This window comes from Ranitomeya variabilis, chromosome 2 (genome assembly GCF_051348905.1).
Source record: "Ranitomeya variabilis isolate aRanVar5 chromosome 2, aRanVar5.hap1, whole genome shotgun sequence".
Taxonomy (NCBI): Eukaryota; Metazoa; Chordata; class Amphibia; order Anura; family Dendrobatidae; genus Ranitomeya; species Ranitomeya variabilis.
This window is the reverse complement of record NC_135233.1, coordinates 25,741,699-25,766,026: the sequence shown is the minus strand read 5'-3', so window position 1 is coordinate 25,766,026 and position 24,328 is coordinate 25,741,699. Positions and strand designations below refer to the sequence as shown.

Genomic DNA, 24,328 nt, shown 5'->3' with positions numbered 1-24,328 from the left:
TTATATTAAACTTTAGACTGAGAAATATAAAAAAATAAAACTAATCTGTGTCCCAGAATATCATCTATGTCCCCTTCCCTCATCTGCCCTATCCCCTGTCTGGCTATTACAAAGCTAGCTGCAGCAGGAGCCTCTCCCCTCTTTTCTATATCCCACCCCTAGTCCTGCAGACTGACATATAGATCCAGTGAGATTAGTCGTGACTCGAGTGCCTCTACTGTCTTTTGTGAACCAGACAAATCTGTTGACTTGAACTTGGGTTTGAATACTTTTGCAAGATAAATATATTTATAAAACTAATTAGGAAATAACTCCAAAAATTAAAATGATGGTCCTCTCTACTGTCAACCTCCGATGTTGTAGTCCACTGCTTGACCCCAGGGGCACTATTGGCCCTCACCCCACTGTCATGCCAATGCTTAGGGGACATGAGCGCCCTCTAGTGGGCAGAGAATGTATTGTAGAGATGGGATCTACAGCTGCTTCTTGTATTTCTTATAGACACCGTCATCTTCTGCTTTGATTGACCCATCCGACTTCCGACCCTTGGATCCAACACAAGAACCGATCTTCCCTCCAGAGCTACTGGCAGGTTCACCAGCTGTGCTACAAGTTTCTTACTTTTTGTATAGATTTATACATAGTGACATATTAAATATCATAGCATAATTATGTACTCACCTTGGAGATACTTGCCTTTCATGCTTCCTTCCTCGGCTTTGCAGCAGCTTACTGACACTAGATGCTTAGAGTAAATTTGTGGTCTGCTGCTGTCCCTTATCCTATTCCTTCCGTCACAATTTGATCTGCTCAATCTGAGGTTTGATAGTCTATAAATTGTACCACAAATCATCTGCTAATCTGCTACCATTACACATGAGCGTATTCCAGCCATGGGCCTCCACCGTGCATAATATGGCCCCGATTCATCATTTACAATTTCTTGAAGTCACTTTTCATTTTTATACTCCCTGATGGTTTTTGTGCCAAATTTTTCATCATTGATTTTTCATCAATTTAGCACAATATCAAAATTGCTTTTTTTGTTTTTATCTTTAACCAATTTTTGTGACTTTTCAGCAGCAAAAGTTAAAAAAACTTTTATAAAGTCTCTTACTTGTCTAAAAATGTGTCAAATTGAAAACTTATCTGGAAGGGGTGAGAAAGTAAAGAGTGAAATATGTAAAAAAAAAAATGCAACATTTAGTAATAGTCGCATTTCATAAAGCTTCTAAAACATCCGGATAAGCAAAGTAAAATAAAAAAAAAAGAGACTTAAAAAAAGAAAGACAACTTAAAAATACTTCACAAATACTGAAGCCCCTAAAAAAAGAGCAAATTACGCCAGAAAAGTGAAGGAAAAGCAGTGATGAATCGGGGCCTATGTGCCTAATAAGCTGCACCGCTGCAATGATGAGCTGCTCTCGTATATGTTCTCTTTACAGATATATGGGGGCGCATCTCCAAAGCAGATTGTATTTAAAGGGGAGGATGTCACCTGGTATCAGCCCTCCACCCTCAAAGAGCTACTGGATCTAAAGGCTCAGTATCCTAATGCTAAACTTGTGGTGGGGAACACAGAAGTAGGTGAGGAGTGAGAGGATGTGCCCAATATAGTTATATAAGTAACCGCTGCAAATCAGTCTGAGATTGGAAGAAATGTTATCTTCTCAGAGAAGTTGTTAAAGTCATTATTTATATTAAATAATAATAATAGATTAAATTATATTTAATCTGAAAGTGCTACTGGATCTAAAGGCTCAGTATCCTAATGCTAAACTTGTGGTGGGGAACACAGAAGTAGGTGAGGAGTGAGAGAATGTGCCCAATATAGTTATATAAGGGAACCGCTGCAAATCAGTCTGAGATAGGAAGAAATGTTATGTTCTCAGAGAAGTTGTCAAAGTCATCATTTATATTGGGGACTAAAATGAACGCAAAAAATACTCCTCCTAGGCTAAAATTGTGTCATTAGTATATTCATTACATTACTGATCCTGTACTGATCCTGAGTAACTGTGAATCCTAGAGACTGTCAGCAGGTCGGCTTTTGTCTTGCATAATTATATCATTGATGTAGACTTTGTTTTTTTTTTTTTAAGATTCCTTATTCCTCATTGTCATTTCCTAGGTATTGAAATGAAATTTAAGAACATGTTGTACCCGGTCATCATCGCCCCCAGTTCGGTTGCAGAATTGAATGCAGTTGAGCAGACTGAAGAAGGTGAGGTGCGGAAATCAGCGATCGGCTGATCCTATGGTTGTGTCTGTATCATTCCGTCAATCATCCATTCATAGGGATCCGATTTGGCGCTGCCTGCAGTTTGACCACCCTTGGTGACGTCCTCCGCAAGGCGGTATCAGACCATCCCCCGTATAAGACAGAAGTGTTCCGGGCGGTGCTGGAGCAGCTGAGGTGGTTTGCAGGACAACAGATCCGTAATGTGGCTGTAAGGACGACCCCCTGTATGTGTATCCCCCAATATCATTTTATTGGACTTTCAAAAACTTAGACCAGTCAGATATTCTCCATTCACAACCAGAACTGCATTCAGAAATCCCAATGCAATTTTCCCTATAGTATTCGGTTGCCATTTTTCATACATGGGCCCTTGGACCCTCTCAGTGACCGTGATTTAGGAGAAACTACGACCTATACATATGGCGTAAAGCCACTGTATCTATATGAGTGTATATGCTAATACCGTGTCTATAAACGCTACTCTAAAATAATTCTCAAACTGCAACCATAGAGGAACGGACTTTGAGGTCCGAGGCTGTAATTACCTGCTATCTCCTACTCTTCCAGGCCATTGGTGGAAATATCATGACGGCCAGTCCCATATCTGACCTGAATCCAGTCTTTATGGCAAGTGGCAGCAAACTGCATATCATCTCCGAAGGTAAGAAAAAGATCCCTTATTTATGGTGTCAGTGCAGCGTGGATAACAGTATGGCTACATAACTATTTACATTGTACTGTTCTAATGTGACACAGGTGGGCTTAGGGGTCCGACTAGAATTGAAGCCCCCTACAATCCCAAGATGATGAAATTTAGTGTAATCTACAAGAACTCTGTTTGCAGCCACCACCAGGGGGAGCTCCCAGTATACAGAGATACATGATAAGATTCTGTCTGCAGCCACCACTAGGGGGAGCTCCCTGTATACAGAGATACATGATAAGATCCTGCCTGCTGTCACCACTAGGGGGAGCTACCTGTATATAGAGATACATGATAAGATCCTGTCTGCAGCCACCACTAGGGGGAGCTCCCTGTATACAGAGATACATAATAAGATCCTGTCTGCAGTCACCACTAGGGGGAGCTCCCTGTATACAGAGATACATGATAAGATTCTGTCTGCAGACACCACTAGGGGGAGCTCCCTGTATACAGAGATACATGATAAGATTCTGTCTGCAGCCACCACTAGGGGGAGCTCCCTGTATACAGAGATACATGATAAGATCCTGTCTACAGCCACCACTAGGGGGAGCTCCCTGTATATAGAGATACATGATAAGATTCTGTCTGCAGCCACCACTAGGGGGAGCTCCCTGTATACAGAGATACATGATAAGATCCTGTCTGCAGCCACCACTAGGGGGAGCTCCCTGTATACAGAGATACATGATAAGATCCTGTCTGCAGCCACCACTAGGGGGAGCTCCCTGTATACAGAGATACATGATAAGATCCTGTCTGTAGCCACCACTAGGGGGAGCTCCCTGTATACAGAGATACATGATAACATCCTGTCTGCAGCCACCACTAGGGAGAGCTCCCTGTATACAGAGATACATGATAAGATTCTGTCTGCAGCCACCACTAGGGGGAGCTCCCTGTATACAGAGATACATGATAAGATCCTGTCTGCAGCCACCACTAGGGGGAGCTCCCTGTATACAGAGATACATGATAAGATCCTGTCTGCAGCCACCACTAGGGGGAGCTCCCTGTATACAGAGATACATGATAATGTTCTGTCTGCAGCCACCACTAGGGGGAGCTCCCTGTATACAGAGATACATGATAAGATTCTGTCTGCAGCCACCACTAGAGGGAGCTCCCTGTATACAGAGATACATGATAAGATCCTGTCTGCAGCCACCACTAGAGGGAGCTCACTTCATATTATCTTATTATAGAGATCATTGGATGCACCTGTTAATGAAGCAATATGTAAAACACGAGTCTGATCGCTATCAGCCCCATTAGGTAACGTTTGGTAATTGCATCATTTGGGACGGAGCAGTGGTGCCTATGCCTGACCGTCCATTCATTCCCTATGTGGCTACCAAGTGCTGCTCTCGGCTTTTTTCAGCAGCCCTTGTCAGGAATATGCCCTCAGTGCTGCTCTGTACATAACAGGATAAGGCTACTTTCACATTAGCGTCGTGCACTGCACGTCGCAATGCGACGTTGCAGCGCACCGACGCATACCGTGCAAGCGCCGCACAACGGGGGCAGTGGATGCTGTTTTTCAACGCATCCGCTGCCCCATTGTGAGGTGCGGGGAGGCGGGGGCGGAGTTCCGGCCGTGCATGCGCGGTCGGAAATGCTGGACACGACGCACCAAAAAACGTTACATGCAGCGTTTTTTGGTGGCGACGGTCCGACGCAACACGACGCAACTGTCGCACTGCGTCGCTAATGCAAGTCTATGGAGAAAAAACGCATCCTGCAAGCACTTTTGCAGGATGCGTTTTTTCTACAAAACGACGCATAGCGACGTGCAGTGCACAACGCTAGTGTGAAAGTAGCCTAAGAGGAGACATGTTCCCTTCTGCCGATCAGGGGGGGTCCCGGCGGTCGGACCCTGCAGACAGGGGATAACTTATCTTTATTACCTCCAGCATTACCTGACCGTCCACAAATCATTTTACAGGAAAGGCTCGGACCGTGCAGATGGACGAGAATTTCTTCACCGGATACAGGAAAACTATATTAAAGCCACAAGAAATTCTCCTGTCCGTCGAGATTCCCTTCTCCAAAAAGGTGATTAGTGTCAATTTAGCCTTTATGAAGAAACGACTGTAAAGAGGATCTGTCCGTGTTTGCTTCAGTAAATCCATGTATCCGCCAAACTATTGTGTGATCCTCTGTTATTCCTACTGGAAATGTAGCAGTGAATGGACACCGGGGCGGCGCTGTTCTATAGCTTCTATACAGAGGCAGTAGTGATTGGATCGGATCAGGACTGATTAATGTGATTTATACATTTCCAGGAGGAATAACAAAGGAACAACATAATTAGGTATTATAAAAACAAATACTACGAAATTGTTATTTTAAGGTCAATAGAAATATTCACTAAAAAGTCCGAACCCCTGATCCTTCCTCACAGGAACGCCCCGGTAATCAGTGTGGGGGGCGCAGACAGCTCCTCATATCTCAGCTTCCCCCCCTGATAATTGTTACATCAGACTGATTGTATCACTGAGGATCCTCAGACTGGATACAATTGTAGCAAACCTCCCTGTGTAGAGTGGGCTGCGGAAGTATTTTACGCCTCTGACCTGTGGACCGATGGTGCTACCTAAGTTGCTTCCACCAGGCCAGTATTGAACCCTTCTCCTCCAAGCACATGTAGTAATATAGATTATTACAGATGGTCCTTTGGATTCTCGTTTTGTTTCAGTTTTTTTGGCTGAAATACAAAATAAATTAAAAATAAATAAAAAGTTATTCACTGTTATAGAATTCTTTCTTAGGTTTTTAATCCTAGCAGTAAAACTTTTCTTACCCCTATTTCTAACCCTAAAAAGGCTTGTAACAAAGTATGTAAGGCCTGTCCCACACGTCTAGATAATTCCGGTACCGAAAAAATCAGCACCGGAGTTATCCGTGTCCATGAGCTCACGTGGCACATCAGTGTGGCACACATGCGGCAGCCGTGTGCCGCCCGTGTGCCGACTGGGTACCACACGGACTGTGCAGGAGACAGCGCTACAGTAAGCGCTGTCCCCTGCTTTGGGTGCTGAAGCCGCCATTCATTTCTTCTCTCCAGCAGCGTTCGCTGGAGAGAAGAAATTAAAAATCATTGTATTTTGTTTTTTTGCGGTAGAAATAAAGATCTTTGTTTCCCCCCCCTCCCACCCCCTGTGCGCCCGACCGCTGGAAAGAAAATACTCACCCGGCTCCCTCGAAGCTTCCTCTCCGCGCTGCAGCTTCTCCTGTATGAGCGGTCACGTGGTGCCGCTCATTACAGTGAGGAATATGCGGCTCCACCTCCCATAGGGGTGGAGCCGCATATTCATGACTGTAATGGGCGGCACCACGTGACCGCTCATACAGGAGAAGCTGCGGCACGGAGAGGATGCTTCGAGGGAGCCGGGTGAGTATTTTCTTTCCAGCGAGCGGGCGGGCGCACAGGGGGTGGGAAAGGGGGGGAAACAAAGATCTTTATTTCTACCGCAAAAAAACAAAATACAATGATTTTTCATTTCTTCTCTCCAGCGAACGCTGCAGGAGAGAAGAAATGAATGGGGGCTTCAGCACCACGCTGGGGGGACAGCGCTTACTGTAGCGCTGTCTCCAGCACGGCACACGAACTGCACACGGACGGCATCCGTGTGCGGTACGTGTTTTACACGGACCCATTGACTTTAATGGGTCCGTGTGATCCGTGCGCTCCCACGAACACTGACATGTCTCCGTGCTTTGCACGCGGACACACAGTCCGCGAAAACACGCTGACATGTGCAGAGACACATTGATTTTAATGTGTCTACGTGTGTCAGTGTCTCTGGTACGTGAGAAAACTGACACCACACGTACCGGAGCCACTGACGTGTGAAACCGGCCTAACAATGTAATTTTTGCAAAGTATATATATATATGTATATATATATATATATATATATATATATATATATATATATATATATATATATATATATATATATATATATACGTGGCACGGCACCTCCAGCTTGTCCATGTCCCAAAACTCCATGAGAGAGGTGAGGCGGGGAGCTGCAGTGCAGGACACATACATGGTTCAATACTCTTGCTGCCTATGCAGACTGTGCAGTGGGTGAGATGAGTTTGTCATCCTCTGCTGCGCTCTGCATAGACAGTGACTGACATTTCAAAGCTCACTTAGTCACACAGAGCTTTGTATTCTCAGTTATTGCCCATGCACAGTGCAGTGGGTGAGATGAGTTTGTCATCCTCTGCTGCGCTCTGCATAGGCAGTGACTGACATAACAATGCTCACTTAGTCACACAGAGCTTTGTATTCTGTTATTGCCCATTCACAACGCAGTGGGTGAGATGAGTTTGTTATCCTCTGCTACTCTCTGTGACTAACATATTAGTCGCACAGAGCTTTGTAATCTCAGTTGTTGCCTATGCAGAGCGCAGCAGCCAATGAAGAATTCTTGATTGTGGAACTGAGATACTTTATTGATACAGAATCAGGGACAGTTAACTTTCTTCTTGTGACAGTGGGAATATTTCTCTGCCTACAAACAAGCGTCACGACGGGAGGACGATATCGCCATCGTCACCAGCGGGATGAAGGTTGTTTTCCAGCCTGAAAGTCACCGGGTGGAGAAAATCCAGCTGAGCTATGGAGGAATGGCCCCCATCACCATCATGGCAAAAGACACATGTTCATCGTTAGCTGGGAGGTAACCCACGGTGATCTGATCCAGTTGTTCTTATGTGACTTTGCTTATCCTCTAATCACACCCAAAGCTGCATTTAAAATCTGGCAACTAAAACGCAATGCATTTTGGAAACCCAGATAACGGCCTATGTACATGCAGAAAATCCCTCCAATCAATATAAAAAAAAGTAAAGAGAAAAATTTCTGATTGCTGCTCTGGATGTAACTGGAGTATGAGACAGGAGTAAGTTCCAATTATTACTAGATGATTAAAAGACACTGGAAAAGTTACTCAAGATTCAATGTAAGAATGTTTTTCATTGCAGACATATCTTATGGAGGCGCTGTATCTTTACGTGCTCATACATAACTTGGCTTATCTTCTACTCTAGTCAGACCCAAAGCTGCATTGAAAATCTGGTAATCAGAAAGTGATGTATTCTGGTAACTTATATGATGTTCCTGGATGCCATTTGCATGTATTTACATGGCCACCAAGAGCAAAATTTGATTGCAGCTCTGGACGTAACTAGAGTATAAGACATACTCGTAAAGTAACCTATCCCAGCATTATTTCTAGAAAACATAAAGTCCCTGGTAAAGTTATTCAAGATGTAAAATTTTAATTCACTGTGGAAATCTTTAAGTGGAAAATGGCATATAGTTTCTTAAAAATCTTTTAGCTTATCTTCTACTCTAGTCACAGCTAAAGCTGCAAAAAATAAAAGATCGTATAAATAAAATCTGATTGCAGCTCTGGATGTAACTGCAATGAAAGACATAACATGACCCCAATTTTAACCAGATAACTTGATAATTCTTGGAAAAGCTACTCATTTTTTTTTATTTCAAAATGTTCTTAAATGTGGATATATGTTATAGGGATCCTGTAGCTTTAAATGGATTATTAAAATCATACCTTTAAAAACATCAGAAAAATTGGCAGTAGAGAAATTGTCAAAGACTGTAAAATGTTCAATTTTTTTTAAAGAACTTTCTAATTTCGGCTCAGAAATGCTTGTTTTTACATTAGGAGCTGTAGTTTTCAGGTTTGCCACTAGGTGTCAGCACACTACTAGTGTATAGGTGCCTTGTGATGTCTGTACCCCATTGTTCCCCATTTTTTGTCGCCACACAGAGAATGGGACGACCACTTACTACAAGACGCCTGCAGGCTTCTAGCCACAGAGATGTCACTGTCACCCAGCGCTCCTGGGGGGATGGTCGAATTTCGGCAGATCCTGACTACCAGCTTCTTCTTTAAGTTTTATCTCACGGTTCTTAAGAAACTGGCAACGGATTTAGGTGATAATGTAAGAACTTCCTCTTGGGATCTTCTTGGATCTTGTTTTGGTGTATAATGTTTTATTTTTTATTAAGAAATTCTTCATCTAGGTATTATCCACCAAATTAAGAATTTAAAGGGAAACTATGTAACCATATAAATTCTTGTTAAGTAATAGCATGAATAATTCAGAATAATTTTTCTGATATACTTGGTGAGATTCTAGTGATTTTTTGTATTTTTTACAGAGCACAGTTCCCTTATTCTCTACTTAAATTTGCTTGTAAAAATCTGAAATGCCCGATGCTGCCTCCAGGGGGCGATATGTATACAATACTGTATACTCCTATTGAAATGAATGGAAGCATAGACAGATTGCCCCCTAGTGGTGGCAACAGGAAGCTGTAAATTTTGCAAAAACAAGACTATGAAATCCAGATTATATTATGGAATGATTAATATTCTAAAATAACAATCCCAGTTAATTTCTCTAAATTTTCAACATCTCTTCATGCTAACAGTAGAAGAAACATTCTTTTTTTTTTAGGATTTGAGGTTAATATTCCCTCAAGACTTGGTCCTGCTTACTCAGCTGCATTTTGTTACAATGTATCGCTGAGGTAAGAGCCACAACCTCCTTGGTCCTTGGAGCAATTTGACCCAGAGCTCTGTTCGGGTTAATTTAAGACTCCCTATTCCGATACATTGTAACAAACCTTCTGCTGTGTGAGAAGCACCAAGTCAGGTCAGGATAATAATAATATGTATTCATCGGCAGCAAGCAGAGAGGTCTATAAATTGTAATAATAAATGTATTACAAAGTTACAGAGTTATATGTCATTCTCAATTATTATTTTTTTTTATTACCATTCCTTAAGAATAATTTCCGTGAGACTGTCGTCCCAGAATACGAGAGCGCCACCGAACTGTTTCACAAGCCTCCGATCTCCGGTGTACAGCTGTTTCAGGTATTTAGTTCCTTACTCAACTTGGCAAAAAAAAAAATTCCTTTAAAAAAATAAATAAATAAAATAAAAGAAACAACGTTTTAATATAAATAAGAGACTGTGGATAATTGCATTTACAGAAAAAAAAGAAAATGCTATTACTAATCTGTCCACTTGGTGGCAGCATTGCAATAATCTCTACAATGCACAAGATAATGGATCGGAATCTGCCTCATTTCTTACCTTACTGAGGGATTATTAGTCTGGTCTCCTCCTCTGGAGCGATGGCTGTTCTCCTTTTTGCACTTTCATTTATAACTTTTTTTTTTATGCCAACATATGTTTTTATGAGAAATTGTGTTTTTATGGGACGAATATAGATTTTTCTTAAATTTAGTGAAAAAAACAATATGTTTATAAAGGGGAAAAAAAATCGGTTTGTGACGTAATTTTCTGAAACTGATGACTTTTTATTTTTTCGCTGATGTTTGTTTCTTTTTGATAGCTTTTTAATGCATTTTTTTTTAAAGAGGTCTGGCAATGGAAAATCAGCTACGGTATTTTGGCTATTAGAATTTTTTTTTCCTTTTCATGGCATTTGCTTTATGGGATAATTAATTTTATATCTTGATAGAGCAGACTCTTATGGACTCATTGATGCCAAATATCTGTATTTATTTATTTTCTTCAATGTTTTATTTTTAAACTTAGAAAATACAAATATTTATGTTTACAAACTTTTTTTTACATTTTTTACTTTAAGGGGACTTGAACTAATTTGGTCCAATCTGCCAGTATTTCAGTATATAGTGTAATTGACATTCTCCTATGTAAGGCCAAGATGGCAGAAATGGGGGTCCCCAGAACACCCTGGTTGTAATATTTTATTGGGCCCCTATTATCATGTCCGGCGGGGGGCAATTGGAGCCAGTGGCTGCGCACTTCGGCAACCAGTCCATTTAAATGCCGCTGTCAGTGATGATTAACAGCAGCATTTAAATGGTTAAACAGCAGCAATCAATGCTGGCTCCAGTCGCTGCTACTTTCACACTAGCATCGGGCCCGGCTCGTCACAGTGCGTCGGGCCGAGGTTACCGACGCTAGCGTTCTCTACGCCGCACAACGGGGGCAGCGGATGCATTTTTCCAGCGCATCCGCTGCCCCATTGTGAGGTGCGGGGAGGTGGGGGTGGAGTTCTGGCCGCGCATGCGCGGTCGGAAAAAGCGGACCGTCGGCGGCAAAAAACGTTACATGTAGCGTTTTTTTGTGCCGACGGTCCGCCACAACACAGCGCAACCGTCGCACGACGGTTGCAACGTGTGTCAATCCGTCGCAATTCGTCGCTTAATGTTAGTCTATGGGGAAAAAACGCATCCTGCAAGCACTTTTACAGGATGCGTTTTTTCTGCAAAACGACGCATTGTGACGGATTGCAAAAAACGCTAGTGTGAATGTAGCCTTACAGGCAGATGTCGGCTGTATAACACAGCTCCAGAGCTCGATCAGGATGGTGCTGGAAAATCTGGGATTGTTTGCACGTACGATTGCAGGTCTGCACTGGATGCTACAGAGAAGTGAGAAGCATAAGTCGATTAAGGCAAAGCTTTGGGGGTGGACGCCCCAAAAATAGAGAGCGATCAGCAGAATATAAATGGTAGATGGCAGGGTGAACGTTGATGTATGACATTGCACCGAGATGTTCGATGTATTACATTGCACCGAGACAGGAGACTTCTTTATATTTGCTTCACAGGAAGTTCCGGCCGGTCAGGACCCCGAAGACTTTGTTGGCCGTCCCATAATGCACTTGTCTGCCATAAAGCAAGCTACAGGAGAAGCCATATACTGCGATGATATCCCCCATTATGAAAATGAGCTGTATTTAGGGTTAATAACCAGCACCAAGGCTCACGCCAAGATCATGTAAGCGGATGGGTTTTGGGGGAGCAGATCATTGGGTAAAGAGTTAGGCCCCCCGTTTATACCGGCCCTCTCTGCTCCTGTTGAAGACCCCAGGGACCTGTCCATAGTCAGATCTAACCTTTACCACTCATTATCCCCATTTGTAGAAAATTTACGTGAGACAGTCCTAAGAAATCAGGATTGCCAAAAAATGTATGCAGTGAGGGTCCTATTTTGATGTGACCCTTTGGTTTTGCCTTTGCTTCTCTGCAGATCGATTGATAAATCCGGGGCGGAGGCTTCACCAGGATTCGTTTGTTTCCTTTCTGCAAAAGATATCCCAGGGAGCAACATTACCGGGATCGGATGTGACGAGCAGACATTTGCAGAGGAGACGGTAAGTCAGGAATCCCTATGGCAGTTACTATTGTAGGTAGAAAAATTGGCTGATAACAGAGGACAATGCTGTGAATTCAGATGCACGATGAATGGAGGAAAGCTCTGGTGCTCCTTTATGATTTGTCCTTTTTATGGACTTGCCCCATGCATCTATGACCAATAACCCAATGATGCTTTTGACGACGATAGTGATGGGCTCTACAGGTTCAGTGCACCCCTGGCATATGCCCCTGAATGCCGGGCGCTGACATCAGCCTTGGATGTGAATGTTTCTTGTCTGTACCTCGCAGGTGACTTGTGTTGGACAAATTATTGGAGCCATCGTTGCAGACACTCAGGAACATGCCCAACGTGCCGCCAAGGCTGTGCAGATCCTGTACGAGGAGTTGGAGCCCATTATTACCATCCAGGTACATGGACCTGAAGTCCATCACACCGGACCTCGGAGGACCCGACCTGCCTGGTTCTGCGTGTGACTCCGTCCTAGTTACAGTCTCTTTGTGCTTGTTCCCAGGATGCCATCAACCATCAGTCATTTTTCCTGCCCATTAACAAGATAGAAAATGGGAACATAGAGAAAGGTTTCCAGGAGGCCGATCACACCGTGGAGGGTGAGGGTCGCGTGTTCAACATTAGTGTAGACCGTGGTCACCATATCCACCATTGCTCCATAGTGCACACATATAGCAGTGTGAAGGATGGCACCAGAGAGATCACACAGAATCCCACCACTGTCACCACATGCGATGAGCTTGCCCCTTGCCACTCCACCTGGTGTCACTAAGACGTCAGAGGGATCACGTGGTAAGGTCTTCGCACTTGCACCAACGTGATATTTCGCACCACCTGGGGACACGTAACGTCAGCTTGGCACAGTCTTACACAGACAACCCCCTGTGCACACGAGCTCAGGGAGGCACGGGGAGTGAGAGGATGTGGCCCACACAGTCACTGACATGGCACCACACTCGCTCACACCCTGAGAGGCCTCGTTCACTAGCACCAGTGAAATAGCGGCTGGTCAGCCTGGTAGGACTGCCACCAGTTCCTTGTCAGATATAAGCCCGGTCAGTTAAAAGGGATTATATTGGGCCAAAAACCAGCCCCGGTAGCAGGGAAAGTTAAACCGAGAACAAGGATGTGTGAATTTGTGGATCGAGATAAAAGAGCAGCCCAAAGGTTAAATTGCATATTTAATCGCCTTAAGGGCACACTAGACAATACACTACATACACAATGGTTATACATATACAATGGTCAGATATGCAAATACAGATAGTGATAGGACAAAGTGTGCAGAAGATAAGTCAGTTATCAGTCAGATAAAAGGCATGTGGGGGAGAAGCTGCCACATGGGAGGCTGGTGGTCCCCTCTGTTTCTTGACTTCTCCCCACATGATATATCATCGTGACCTCCCTGGAAAACTGTAATAGGCCATGCTTCACATGAGCATTTAACCCCTTGGTGTCACTCCCCTCCTTCTACCTGGGCTAGACCTATATCCCTGCCCCTTGCATCTAGCAGCTAAAAACTCCAAAACCTAAGATGGGTCATTATTCCATAATGGATAGTCTTAGGGAGGTGCTTTTGGCGCCATCGGATCTAGCTGGGCCCCTGCTCTACGTTGAGACCAAACATGGCTTTGCTATCTGGCTTCTATTAGCCATTCCATGTTTTCCTTGGGTGCTAGAACCGATCGAGACCCTGCAAGGCATTCAGCCCTTTGTGGTAATGTAACCAGTAACCAGTGTGTGGCTAGGAGGTACGATAAATCCATATTCTCCTTATGAAATCTTAGCTGCCTGAACAAAGCAGTTACACTCCATGGGCTCCACAGGAGGTCTTCCTGTAGGAGGTTGGATACTAGCTAGTGTGGCTGGACCCCCTGCCTAACCAGGTGTCCTGTTACACCTGCACATGCTTTCAGTAGGATTGTAAGCTGCCATTAAATCCCCCATCCTTCACAAGTAGCCCTGCATTGCACATAGTGCACACATACAGCATACATAGTCCACATGTACAATACAAATACAGCACACAGTGCACACATATAGCAGCCTTACAGCACACATGGTACACACATACAGCATACATGAGCCTTACAGAACACAGTGCACATATTAAATACTCATACAGCACAAACAGCGCACACATATAGAAGCCTTACTGCACACATACAAGATATATAGTGCACACATACAACACACATAGGCTGCTGTATGTGTGCACTTACAGCAATCGTACAACACATGTAGTGCACACAAATAACAGACATATAGCACTCATACAGCACACACTGTGCACAAATATAGCAACCATACAGCATGCATGGTGCAAAAACATAGGGCAAACATACTGTACACCTAGAACACATACAGCACACGCAAAGGATACGTGGTGCATGAATAGAGCCGAAATGTAGCACATATAGTGCACACATATAGTGGACGCATGCAACACAATACTTCAACAATATAGCACACATAGTGCACAAAAGTGACACAAATAGTGCAGCCATATAGCACACATAGTGCAGCCATATAGCACAAATGTGACACACATAGCGCAGCCACATAGCACACATAGCGCAGCCATATAGGACACATAGTGCAGCCATATAGCACACATAGTGCAGCCATATAGCACACGTATATATAGTCCTTAATTTTTCATGCTGGATTCTGGATTCAGAAATTGTTGCCGAGGTAGGGCTCCTCTTTACGTGAGCCGCCTCTTGGGGTCATGTTATCTTTTAATGTGGCTTGGAGAAAATTTGTGTCGTTGTTCCTCAGGGGAGCTTTACATTGGAGGGCAAGAACATTTCTATCTGGAGACCAATTGTTGCATTGCGGTGCCAAAGGGCGAGGACGGAGAGCTGGAAATATTCGCTTCCACCCAGAATACGACGGAGACACAGGTAAGACCACTAGGAGTTATAATGGCACCAATCAGAATCCAGCACTGGGTGGATCACATGGTTGGTTGTGAGTGGAAAACACCGCCATCAGTAGATATGAAAGTAATACACTGATGCCCGCCCTGCTGTCCCTTCTCCACCTTAGCAATTCGCGGCTCATGCTATCGGGGTCCCCGCTAATCGCATACTGGTCCGCGTGAAGAGAATAGGGGGAGGCTTTGGTGGAAAGGAATCCAGGTTTGCGGTCCTGTCTACAGTCGTGGCGGTGGCGGCATACAAGTAATGACCATTTTATCTTCATGCATTTATATCATATGAGTCCACCTTATGTGGAGACGGTAATTGTGGGCACCTGTTTTATGTAGACTGGGCCGTCCAGTGAGGTGCATGCTGGACAGAGACGAGGACATGCTCATAACCGGAGGCAGACATCCCTATCTGAGCCGTTATAAGGTAGATTCTTTTACTTCAAAGAATTGACTTCAAATTTAGAAAATTGGTGAGAAATGTTCAAAAATCCATATGTGAGGTCTGTGTGCGGCCTCTCCAAAATACCACTATACTATAATAATACCGCTATATAGCTTACAACTATACCAGAGCACAGTACTGCAAAAATAGCACCATATACTGCTCCAGTGATACTGTCATATACATTACAAATAATAGTATCACAAAGTGCAAAAATATCACATCACAATAAGAAAATAATAGTGCCATACAGTGCTCCAGTAATACTGCCATATACATTACAAATAATAGTATCACAAAGTGCAAAAATATCACATCAGAGTAAGCAAATAATAATGCCATACAGTGCTCAAGTAATGATGTCATATTCAGCTCAAATAAGTGTCACATAGCGCAAAAATATCACATCCCAAGAATGAATATATTACAACACTGTATTCAAATAATAGTGTCATACAGTGCAAAAAATTATCACATCAGAATATACAAGTAATATTGTTATACAGTGCTAAAGTAAGACAGATCCTGTATAATAGCACAATACAGATTAATATCGTCTCACAATGCATCAATAAGTGTACCATAAAGTGCAAAATATCACATCACAATATGAAAATATTAATGTCGTAGAGAGCTCAAGTAATAGCGTTATACAGTGACCAAATGATAACACTAAACAATGCTCAAGTAATAGAATCATACAGCGGCCAAACTAAAAATCACAATGGCCCATTAATACTGTAGTGCCATGCAGTATGTACAGTGAGTAGAATGTCTGTGTCATACAGTGCACAAGTAATACCAATATCATATAGTGACAGAATAATACCTCAACATGATGCTTTAATATTAGTCCTATACAGTGTAGGTGTTCAAATAGTGACACTAGGCAGTGCCAAATTTACACCACAACACAATGCACCAATAGTGTTATATGCTCAAGGTTTACTATTCTGTATTGCCTAAATAAAAGCACTATATAGTGCCAAAATAATACCTCCACACTGTGCTAATTAATGCTGCCAAAATAAGTGTAAAATAATCATACAGTGACAACTACAGCACAATACTTTAATGACTGCTCTAGTAATAGTGCCGTAGTACTGCTACAACCAGAGCCCAAATACTCCCACCATACACTGTCCCAATGAGTGCTGCAGTACTAGTTCCTACATAATGCCATACAGTGCACACGTAATACCGTTATTCAGCACCACACTGAGCTGAAAAACTGCTGTACTAACAACAATTAAACCTTAAAATTAAGGTTTGGGCTCAATCTCTTCATTACCCCGAAGCCCAGGGACACAGACGCCCCCTCCTTGCACCCCTCCCCATCCTTTACTGACTGACGCATGATAGCGGTATATTTTCCCAGATCGGCTTCAAGAAAACAGGACAGATAACGGCGCTGGAAGTTTCATATTACTCAAATGCCGGTATGTCAATGGACCTGTCCCATGCGGTAAGTATTGCCTCTCGCTGACGGGTGCACGTCTATAGTGCATGTGTCCCCCCCTGCATCCCCTGCTGGTTCAGTGTCTGCACGGGGCATATTCTGGGACCCGCCATCTTTACATCGGGCACGGTGCCTTTATATTACACCCGGCATTATTGGAGCTCAGCTCACACTTGCTGACTGTTTCCAATACATTTCAGTGCTGATTTCTCTTCTTTTTGGCAGGTAATGGACAGGGCGTTATTCAGCATGGATAATGCTTACAAGATCCCCAATATTAAAGGCACAGGGTACGTGTGCAAGACCAACTTACCCTCTAATACAGCCTTTCGCGGTTTTGGTGCTCCCCAAGGAATGATGGTGGCGGAAGCCTGGATGAGTGACATATCCGAGGTGTGCGGACTGCCGCCGGAACAAGTGAGTGCTGCCCACAGACAAAAATATCCTTCAGGTGAATTCAAGGGCGTTGGTGGAGGTTCCTGATCTCAGATTGGGCAGATACGATCTCCTTCTGACCAGACTCTGCCACGTCCCAGAAGGTCCCCGACAGAGAGAGAGAAAATCTGACATTCACGTTGCATCAGATTAGAAAAACATGTCAGATTCCTTACAGAAACAGCGCCACCCTTATCCATAGGCCACTGCCGGTATTGCACTTCTGCAATTCTCTAGAATAGGGCTCACCTGCAATAAATACCACCCAACGTACAGGACGGCAGAAAGCAGAAATGTTCTTAGAATCTTATACACACGGCGTTAAGATCTGCGCTCCGACTATTAGAAGGACAGACGTGTCCGGATATTCTGATATCACAGAGCGGCTCCTCTCCACCCGCAGGTCCGGAAGCTGAACATGTACCAGGAGGGAGACCTCACTCACTTCAATCAGAAGCTGGAGGCGTTCAATGTCCACCGCTGCTGGGACGAGTGTATCCAGAGCGCCCGCTACCAGGAGCGGAAAGCCGCCATCGCAAGGTTCAACAAGTGAGGACAAAGTATCTAGTATCTCTCTATTGTCTATCATCTATCTATCATCTATGTATCTATCTATCTATTATCTATCATCTATTATCTATCTATATCTATTTATCTATCTATTATCTATCTATCAACTATCTATCTATCTATCATCTATCTATCTATCTATCTATCTATCTATCTATCTATCTGTTATCTATCTATCATCTATCATCAATCTATCTATCTATTTATCTATCTATCTATCTATCATCTATCTATTATCTATCTATTATCTATCTATCTATTATCTATCTATTATCTATCTATCTATCTATTATCTATCTAACTATCCATCCATCCATCCATCCATCATGATTTCTGTCATGTCCATATTTTGTGCCCTCTCACAGGCAGCATCGTTGGAAGAAGAGGGGCATCGCCATCATCCCCACCAAGTTTGGCATCAGCTTCACGTTATCATTTCTCAATCAGGTTCTTCGCCGTCTTTCCTGCTGTTCTACGTCCCGTCGTCTCCTTCCTGCCATAACCATCATTATATGTCTTACAGGCCGGGGCCCTGGTCCACGTATACACAGACGGGTCCGTCCTCTTGACTCACGGAGGGATAGAAATGGGTCAAGGACTTCACACCAAGATGATTCAGGTGATGTTACGGGATCATAGGTATTGGGTGAATTTACGAGAACACAAACGTCTTATCGCTTTGGTGCATTTATAGTGAGTGAAAAATGAAGCAATATAATCAGCACCAATGCAGATAATCATAATATAGTGTTAATTTATATAGCGCCAACATATTCCGCAGCGCTTTACACGTTGCACACATTATCATCACTGTCCCCATTGGGGCTCACAATCTAAACTTCCTATCATTCTTTGGAATGTGGGAGGAAAACGGAGAACCTGGAGGAAACCCACCGAACACAGGGAGAACATACAAACTCCCTGCAGATATTGTCCTTGGTGGGATTTGAACCCAGGACCCCAGTGCTGCAAAGCAACAGTGCTAACCACTGAGTCACCGTGCTGCCCTAGATCTACTGTATACATCTCCATGGTAACAGACTACAAACAAGAAGTGTAGTCGGATTCTGCAGTCACATTGCTGCTACATAGTAAGAAGTAGGTGTCACGGGACTGGACCTTTTTGATTTTCTTATTTTTTTTTTCCATTTTGTAGGTTGCCAGTAAAGCACTGGGAGTACCCACCTCAAAAATCCATATTAGCGAAACCAGCACCAACACCGTCCCCAACACATCTCCGACCGCTGCATCAGTGAGCTCGGACCTCAACGGCATGGCCATATATGTAAGAGCCTCCGCGGGGGCACACGGAAGCCACAGGACCCCAACTCAGAACAAGCCCCCGATGTACTACTCCTCCATCATTGCCCACTACTGAGATCCCAACCTCGGTCCTCAGTAAATTAACCCTTAAGAGCACTTCTTGGTTTAAGTCCTAAAGGACACAACTATAGTTATCTGCAGGTTGATTTCATTACGGCAGAACCAAATTTACATTTTTTTTTTAGTTTCAGCAATTTCACACAATAATTATATATATATATATTTTTTTAGTAAATCACTTGTTTTTTTGCACCCATTTCAACACCGATAACATTTTCACTTTTCAGATAATGGAGCTCATTCTGTGTTTGGCACAAATTTGATTATTTTTTTTTTCTACATCATATTTTATTCAGTTATTTCGTGAGGCAGAATGAAAAAAAAAATGCATCAGTGGCATATCTAAAATGTATTTAATGGCATTTACTGGGCAGGATAAAGTAATTATTGTGTATAGTACACGTCACTATGGCAACTGCAATACTAATTTTTAAAGGTGTTTTTTCCGATTTTTTTTATATATTCTCCATTGCAAAGCATTTTGTAAGGCTAAAGCATTTGTCTTTGAACTTGAGATTTATGTTTATTTTTCCAGAATACTCTATTAAACTTATTTTTACATTTATGACCCTGTGAAAAGTAGAGACAATGTTATCTCTGTATAGAGGAGCTCTTCTTCATGACTTTATAAATTATACGTTTCTTACTGACTGTTGTCACCACCAGGGGGAGCTCACAAATAATAAATGTATACTGATAGTGTTGAAGGCAGTGAGCTGAATGATTCCATTAAGCTTGAGCTCCCCCTATTGGTGGCGTTTATGATCACTTTTGCTAAAATCAACAAATCAATTCCTTATAGTCATGTAATAAATGATGAGGGAGAGGCCGATATATATGTGAAACACATTATACTGCAAATTATATCATTTGTATCCAACACATCATTTATTTGAAGTGAACCAACTATCACAAGATTCCAACATAGTAATAAAGTTTTTTCTTTATTTACATAATATGAGTTCTTTAATATAAATCATTTTCCCCATCCCTACACTGCTATCAGTTGCCACCACTAAGGAGTGATCTGTTTACAATTGTCTTTGGCTTTTATTGCCCAGAATTAGACCTGATTACAGATTCCCCCTAAGTGGTGTCAACAGAAAACCAGACTTTTGCAATTAAGAACTGAGGATTCTGCTGTATAGAATAAATACTGAGGACTGGAGAATTATCAAATTCAGCAGTGCCTATATAAATAGGTATACATTTGAGCTCCCCCTAGTGGTGGCCGTATAAATCTGTATGCAGTGCGCTCCCTCTAGTGATGGCTGAATAAATCTGTAGTGAGCTCCCCCTAGTGGTGGCAGTATAAATCTGTATGTAGTGAGCTCTCTCTAGTGGTGGCGGTATGTCTGTATGTAGTGAGCTCCTCCTAGTGGTGGCTGTGTAAATCTGTATGTAGTGAGCTCCTCCTAGTGGTGGCTGTGTAAATCTGTATGTAGTGAGCTCCTCCTAGTGGTGGCTGTGTAAATCTGTATGTAGAGAGCTCCTCCTAGTGGTGGCTGTGTAAATCTGTATGCAGTCAGCTCCATCTAGTGGTGGCTGTATAAATCTGTATGTAGAGAGCTCCCCCTAGTGGTGGCTGTATAAATGTATACGTAGTGAGCTCCCCCTAGTGGTGGCTGTATAAATCTGTATGTAAATATAATAGTTAGCCCTCCAAAGAAGCTGTGGTGCAGTTTTTGGTAGAGGCTGATTGGCCCCTGAGTGCTCACAACCATCACTCCTCTGTCTGAATTTCTCATATACTTATCGGCTGTTTGATGGAGATTGATTTCCTTTGTCCATGATCGTCTCATCCTTTATAATTCCAGAATGCGTGTCAGACATTACTGCAGAGGCTGGAGCCGTACAAAACAGCCAACCCCAGTGGGACATGGGAAAGCTGGGTGGGTATCTCTTATAATTAGTATACATTTATAATGCACCAGTGTATTACACGAACATTCACCAATCAGGGGTTCTGCGTGTCGCCCCGCCATATTGAATCACACGTCACGCCTTCAAATGAATGATCAAACATGCAGTATAGGGGGATCTGACGCTGATACATAACACGGGGTCCCAAGTGACAGTTCTGTAAATGATACCCATGTGCCCTAGACCATACGTATAATGGTTGCTTAGTTTCCTCAACCCTTAATATAAAGGTGTGAATTCTGAAAAAAAAGATGTAAAAGTAAATTAAAGTTTGCAAAAAAAAATTAACTGATCGTTTTATGTTGAGGCGTTGTCGATTGCAGTTATTGGTGTCATTTTGCAAAAATCATGGAAGTAATCTTTTTGCCAAAATCAATGGACTTTTTGCAGCAGCTGTAAACTGAGTTGTTCCACCTTTAGTTATTAAAGAAGTGGTCATCTGACACCTAGTGGACAATATTAATAATAATAAATAATAATTTTATTTATATAGCGCCAACATATTCCGCAGCGCTTTACAACTTATAGAGGGGACTTGTACAGACAATAGACATTACAGCATAACAGAAATCACAGTTCAAAACAGATACCAGGAGGAATGAGGGCCCTGCTGCTCGCAAGCTTACAATCTATGAGGAAAAGGGGAGACACAAGAGGTGGATGGTAACAATTGCTTTAGCTATTTGGACCAGCCATAGTGTAAGGCTCGGGTGTTCATATAAAGCTGCATGAATCGGTTAACAGCCTAAGTATGTAGCAGTACAGACACAGAGGCTATTAACTGCATAAAGTGTATGAGAACACGATGAGAAGAACCTGATTATGTGTTTTTTGATTTTTTTAATGGGCCACACAGGGATAGTTAGGTTAATGCATTGAGGCGGTAGGCCAGTCTGAACAAATGAGTTTTTAGGGCACGCTTAAAACTGTGGGGATTGGGGATTAATCGTATTAACCTGGGTAGTACATTCCAAAGAATCGGCGCAGCACGTGTAAAGTCTTGGAGACGGGAGTGGGAGGTTCTGATTATTGAGGATGCTAACCTGAGGTCATTAGCGGAGCGGAGGGCACGGGTAGGGTGGTAGACTGAGACCAGAGAGGAGATGTAGGGTGGTGCTGAGCCATGGAGTGCTTTGTGGATGAGGGTAGTAGTTTTGTACTGGATTCTGGAGTGGATGGGTAGCCAGTGTAATGACTGGCACAAGGTAGAGGCATCGGTGTAATGGTTGGTGAGGAATATGATCCTGGCAGCAGCATTCAGCACAGATTGGAGCGGGGAGAGTTTGGTAAGAGGGAGGACGATTAGTAGAGAGTTACAATAGTCCAGACGGGAATGAATAAGTGAAACAGTAAGAGTTTTTGCAGAGTCGAAAGTAAGAAAAGGGCGAATTCTAGAAATGTTTTTGAGATGCAGATAAGAAGAGCGAGCCAGTGATCGGATGTGGGGGGTGAATGAAAGCTCAGAATCAAGGATGACCCCAAGGCAGCGGGCATGTTGCTTTGGAGTAATGGTGGAACCGCACACGGAGATGGCAATGTCAGGCAAAGGTAGGTTAGTAGAGGGAGAAAACACGAGGAGTTCAGTTTTTGACAGGTTCAGTTTCAGATAGAGGGAGGACATGATGCTAGAGACAGCGGTAAGACAATCACTGGTGTTTTCTAAGAAGGTCGGCGTGATAACAGGAGAAGAGGTATATAATTGGGTGTCGTCAGCATAGAGATGGTACTGGAAACCAAATCTACTGATTGTTTGTCCAATAGGGGCGGTATACAAAGAGAAGAGGAGGGGGTCTAGGACTGATCCTTGAGGAACCCCAACAGTAAGGGGAAGGTGAGAGGAGGAGGAACCAGCAAAACATACAGTGAAGGATCGGTCAGAGAGATAGGAGGAGAACCAAGAGAGAACGGTGTCCTTGATGCCGATGGAGCGGAGCATAGTGAGGAGGAGCTGATGATCCACAGTGTCGAATGCTGCGGAAAGATCCAAGAGAATTAGCAGGGAGTAGTGACCATTAGATTTAGCTGTTAGTAGGTCATTAGAGACTTTAGTGAGGGCAGTTTCAGTAGAGTGTAAAGAGCGGAAGCCAGATTGAAGAGGGTCGAGAAGAGAGTGATCTGAGAGATAGCGGGTAAGACGGGAGTGGACCAGGCGTTCCAGGAGTTTAGAGATGAAGGGAAGATTAGAGACAGGTCTATAATTAGCGGCACAATTTTGGTCGAGGGAGGGTTTTTTAAGTAAAGGATGTATGATGGCATGCTTAAATGAGGAGGGAAAAATACCGGAAGTGAGAGAAAGGTTGAATATTTTTGTTAGGTGAGAGGTGACAGCCGGGGAAAGGGACTGGAGGAGATGTTATCATTACTGCAAATTAAAAACATGATAAAAATAAAATCTGGTAAAACTTTCTTCTTTTTTTTTTTTTTTTACCCCATAGATCAAATCTGCTTACGAAGACAGTGTCAGCCTATCGGCCACCGGATTCTACAAGTATTCCTACATCTGCTATTGTCTGCCTGTCCTTACAGTGATAACGCTGTAATCCAGCATTTCCCATCTGTGAACATGTATCCACCATTTTCATTGAGCCTTTTTCTTTTCACTTAAGGATTGATGGGATTTATTATGACCCTGTGAAGAATCAGGGACAACCGAGCAACTACTTCAGCTATGGGGTCGCTTGTTCTGAAGTTGAAATTGATTGTTTAACTGGTGACCACAAGGTAAGATATAACATAACACATAAAATAGTTGATGCTATAATGTAATATAATATAATGGCATGTAGTCTCCATACACTTTAATGTGCATCAGCTATTAGCAAAGCATTTAGAAAAGTCCGCCTGCAGTCACCACTTGGGGGGGGGGTCACATTACATAGTGATTTATGCAGCCACCGCTAGAGGGAGCTCACTATATACAGATTTATACAGTCACCACTAGGAGGAGCTCACTACATACAGATTTATACAGCCAACACTAGGAGCTTGTAGTCTGTGGAGGAAGGTGCTGGTTTG

General features: G+C 43.0%; 1 protein-coding gene across 3 annotated transcripts in view; it reads left to right on the top strand.

Annotated features, from left to right (window-relative positions):
* The window catches only part of XDH (xanthine dehydrogenase), a 90,413-nt gene that overhangs the window by 42,576 nt on the left and 23,509 nt on the right, over positions 1-24,328 (top strand). Inside the window, exons 9-33 of one of the 3 annotated variants that reach the window (XM_077282137.1) lie at positions 502-588; positions 1,446-1,587; positions 2,132-2,224; positions 2,299-2,450; positions 2,810-2,903; positions 4,894-5,003; positions 7,458-7,642; positions 8,759-8,933; positions 9,785-9,874; positions 11,607-11,776; positions 12,029-12,152; positions 12,445-12,564; positions 12,669-12,765; positions 14,948-15,072; positions 15,218-15,351; positions 15,438-15,525; positions 16,922-17,008; positions 17,228-17,419; positions 17,841-17,986; positions 18,373-18,454; positions 18,531-18,626; positions 19,164-19,292; positions 21,208-21,282; positions 23,749-23,801; positions 23,920-24,034. In XM_077282137.1, the coding sequence (XP_077138252.1) occupies positions 502-588; positions 1,446-1,587; positions 2,132-2,224; positions 2,299-2,450; positions 2,810-2,903; positions 4,894-5,003; positions 7,458-7,642; positions 8,759-8,933; positions 9,785-9,874; positions 11,607-11,776; positions 12,029-12,152; positions 12,445-12,564; positions 12,669-12,765; positions 14,948-15,072; positions 15,218-15,351; positions 15,438-15,525; positions 16,922-17,008; positions 17,228-17,419; positions 17,841-17,986; positions 18,373-18,454; positions 18,531-18,626; positions 19,164-19,292; positions 21,208-21,282; positions 23,749-23,801; positions 23,920-24,034 (2,961 nt within the window). Of the gene's footprint in view, positions 1-501; positions 589-1,445; positions 1,588-2,131; positions 2,225-2,298; positions 2,451-2,809; positions 2,904-4,893; positions 5,004-7,457; positions 7,643-8,758; positions 8,934-9,784; positions 9,875-11,606; positions 11,777-12,028; positions 12,153-12,444; positions 12,565-12,668; positions 12,766-14,947; positions 15,073-15,217; positions 15,352-15,437; positions 15,526-16,921; positions 17,009-17,227; positions 17,420-17,840; positions 17,987-18,372; positions 18,455-18,530; positions 18,627-19,163; positions 19,293-21,207; positions 21,283-23,074; positions 23,145-23,748; positions 23,802-23,919; positions 24,035-24,328 lie in introns of those variants that run through there. The other 2 variants (XM_077282139.1, XM_077282138.1) reach the window with 2 other exon arrangements.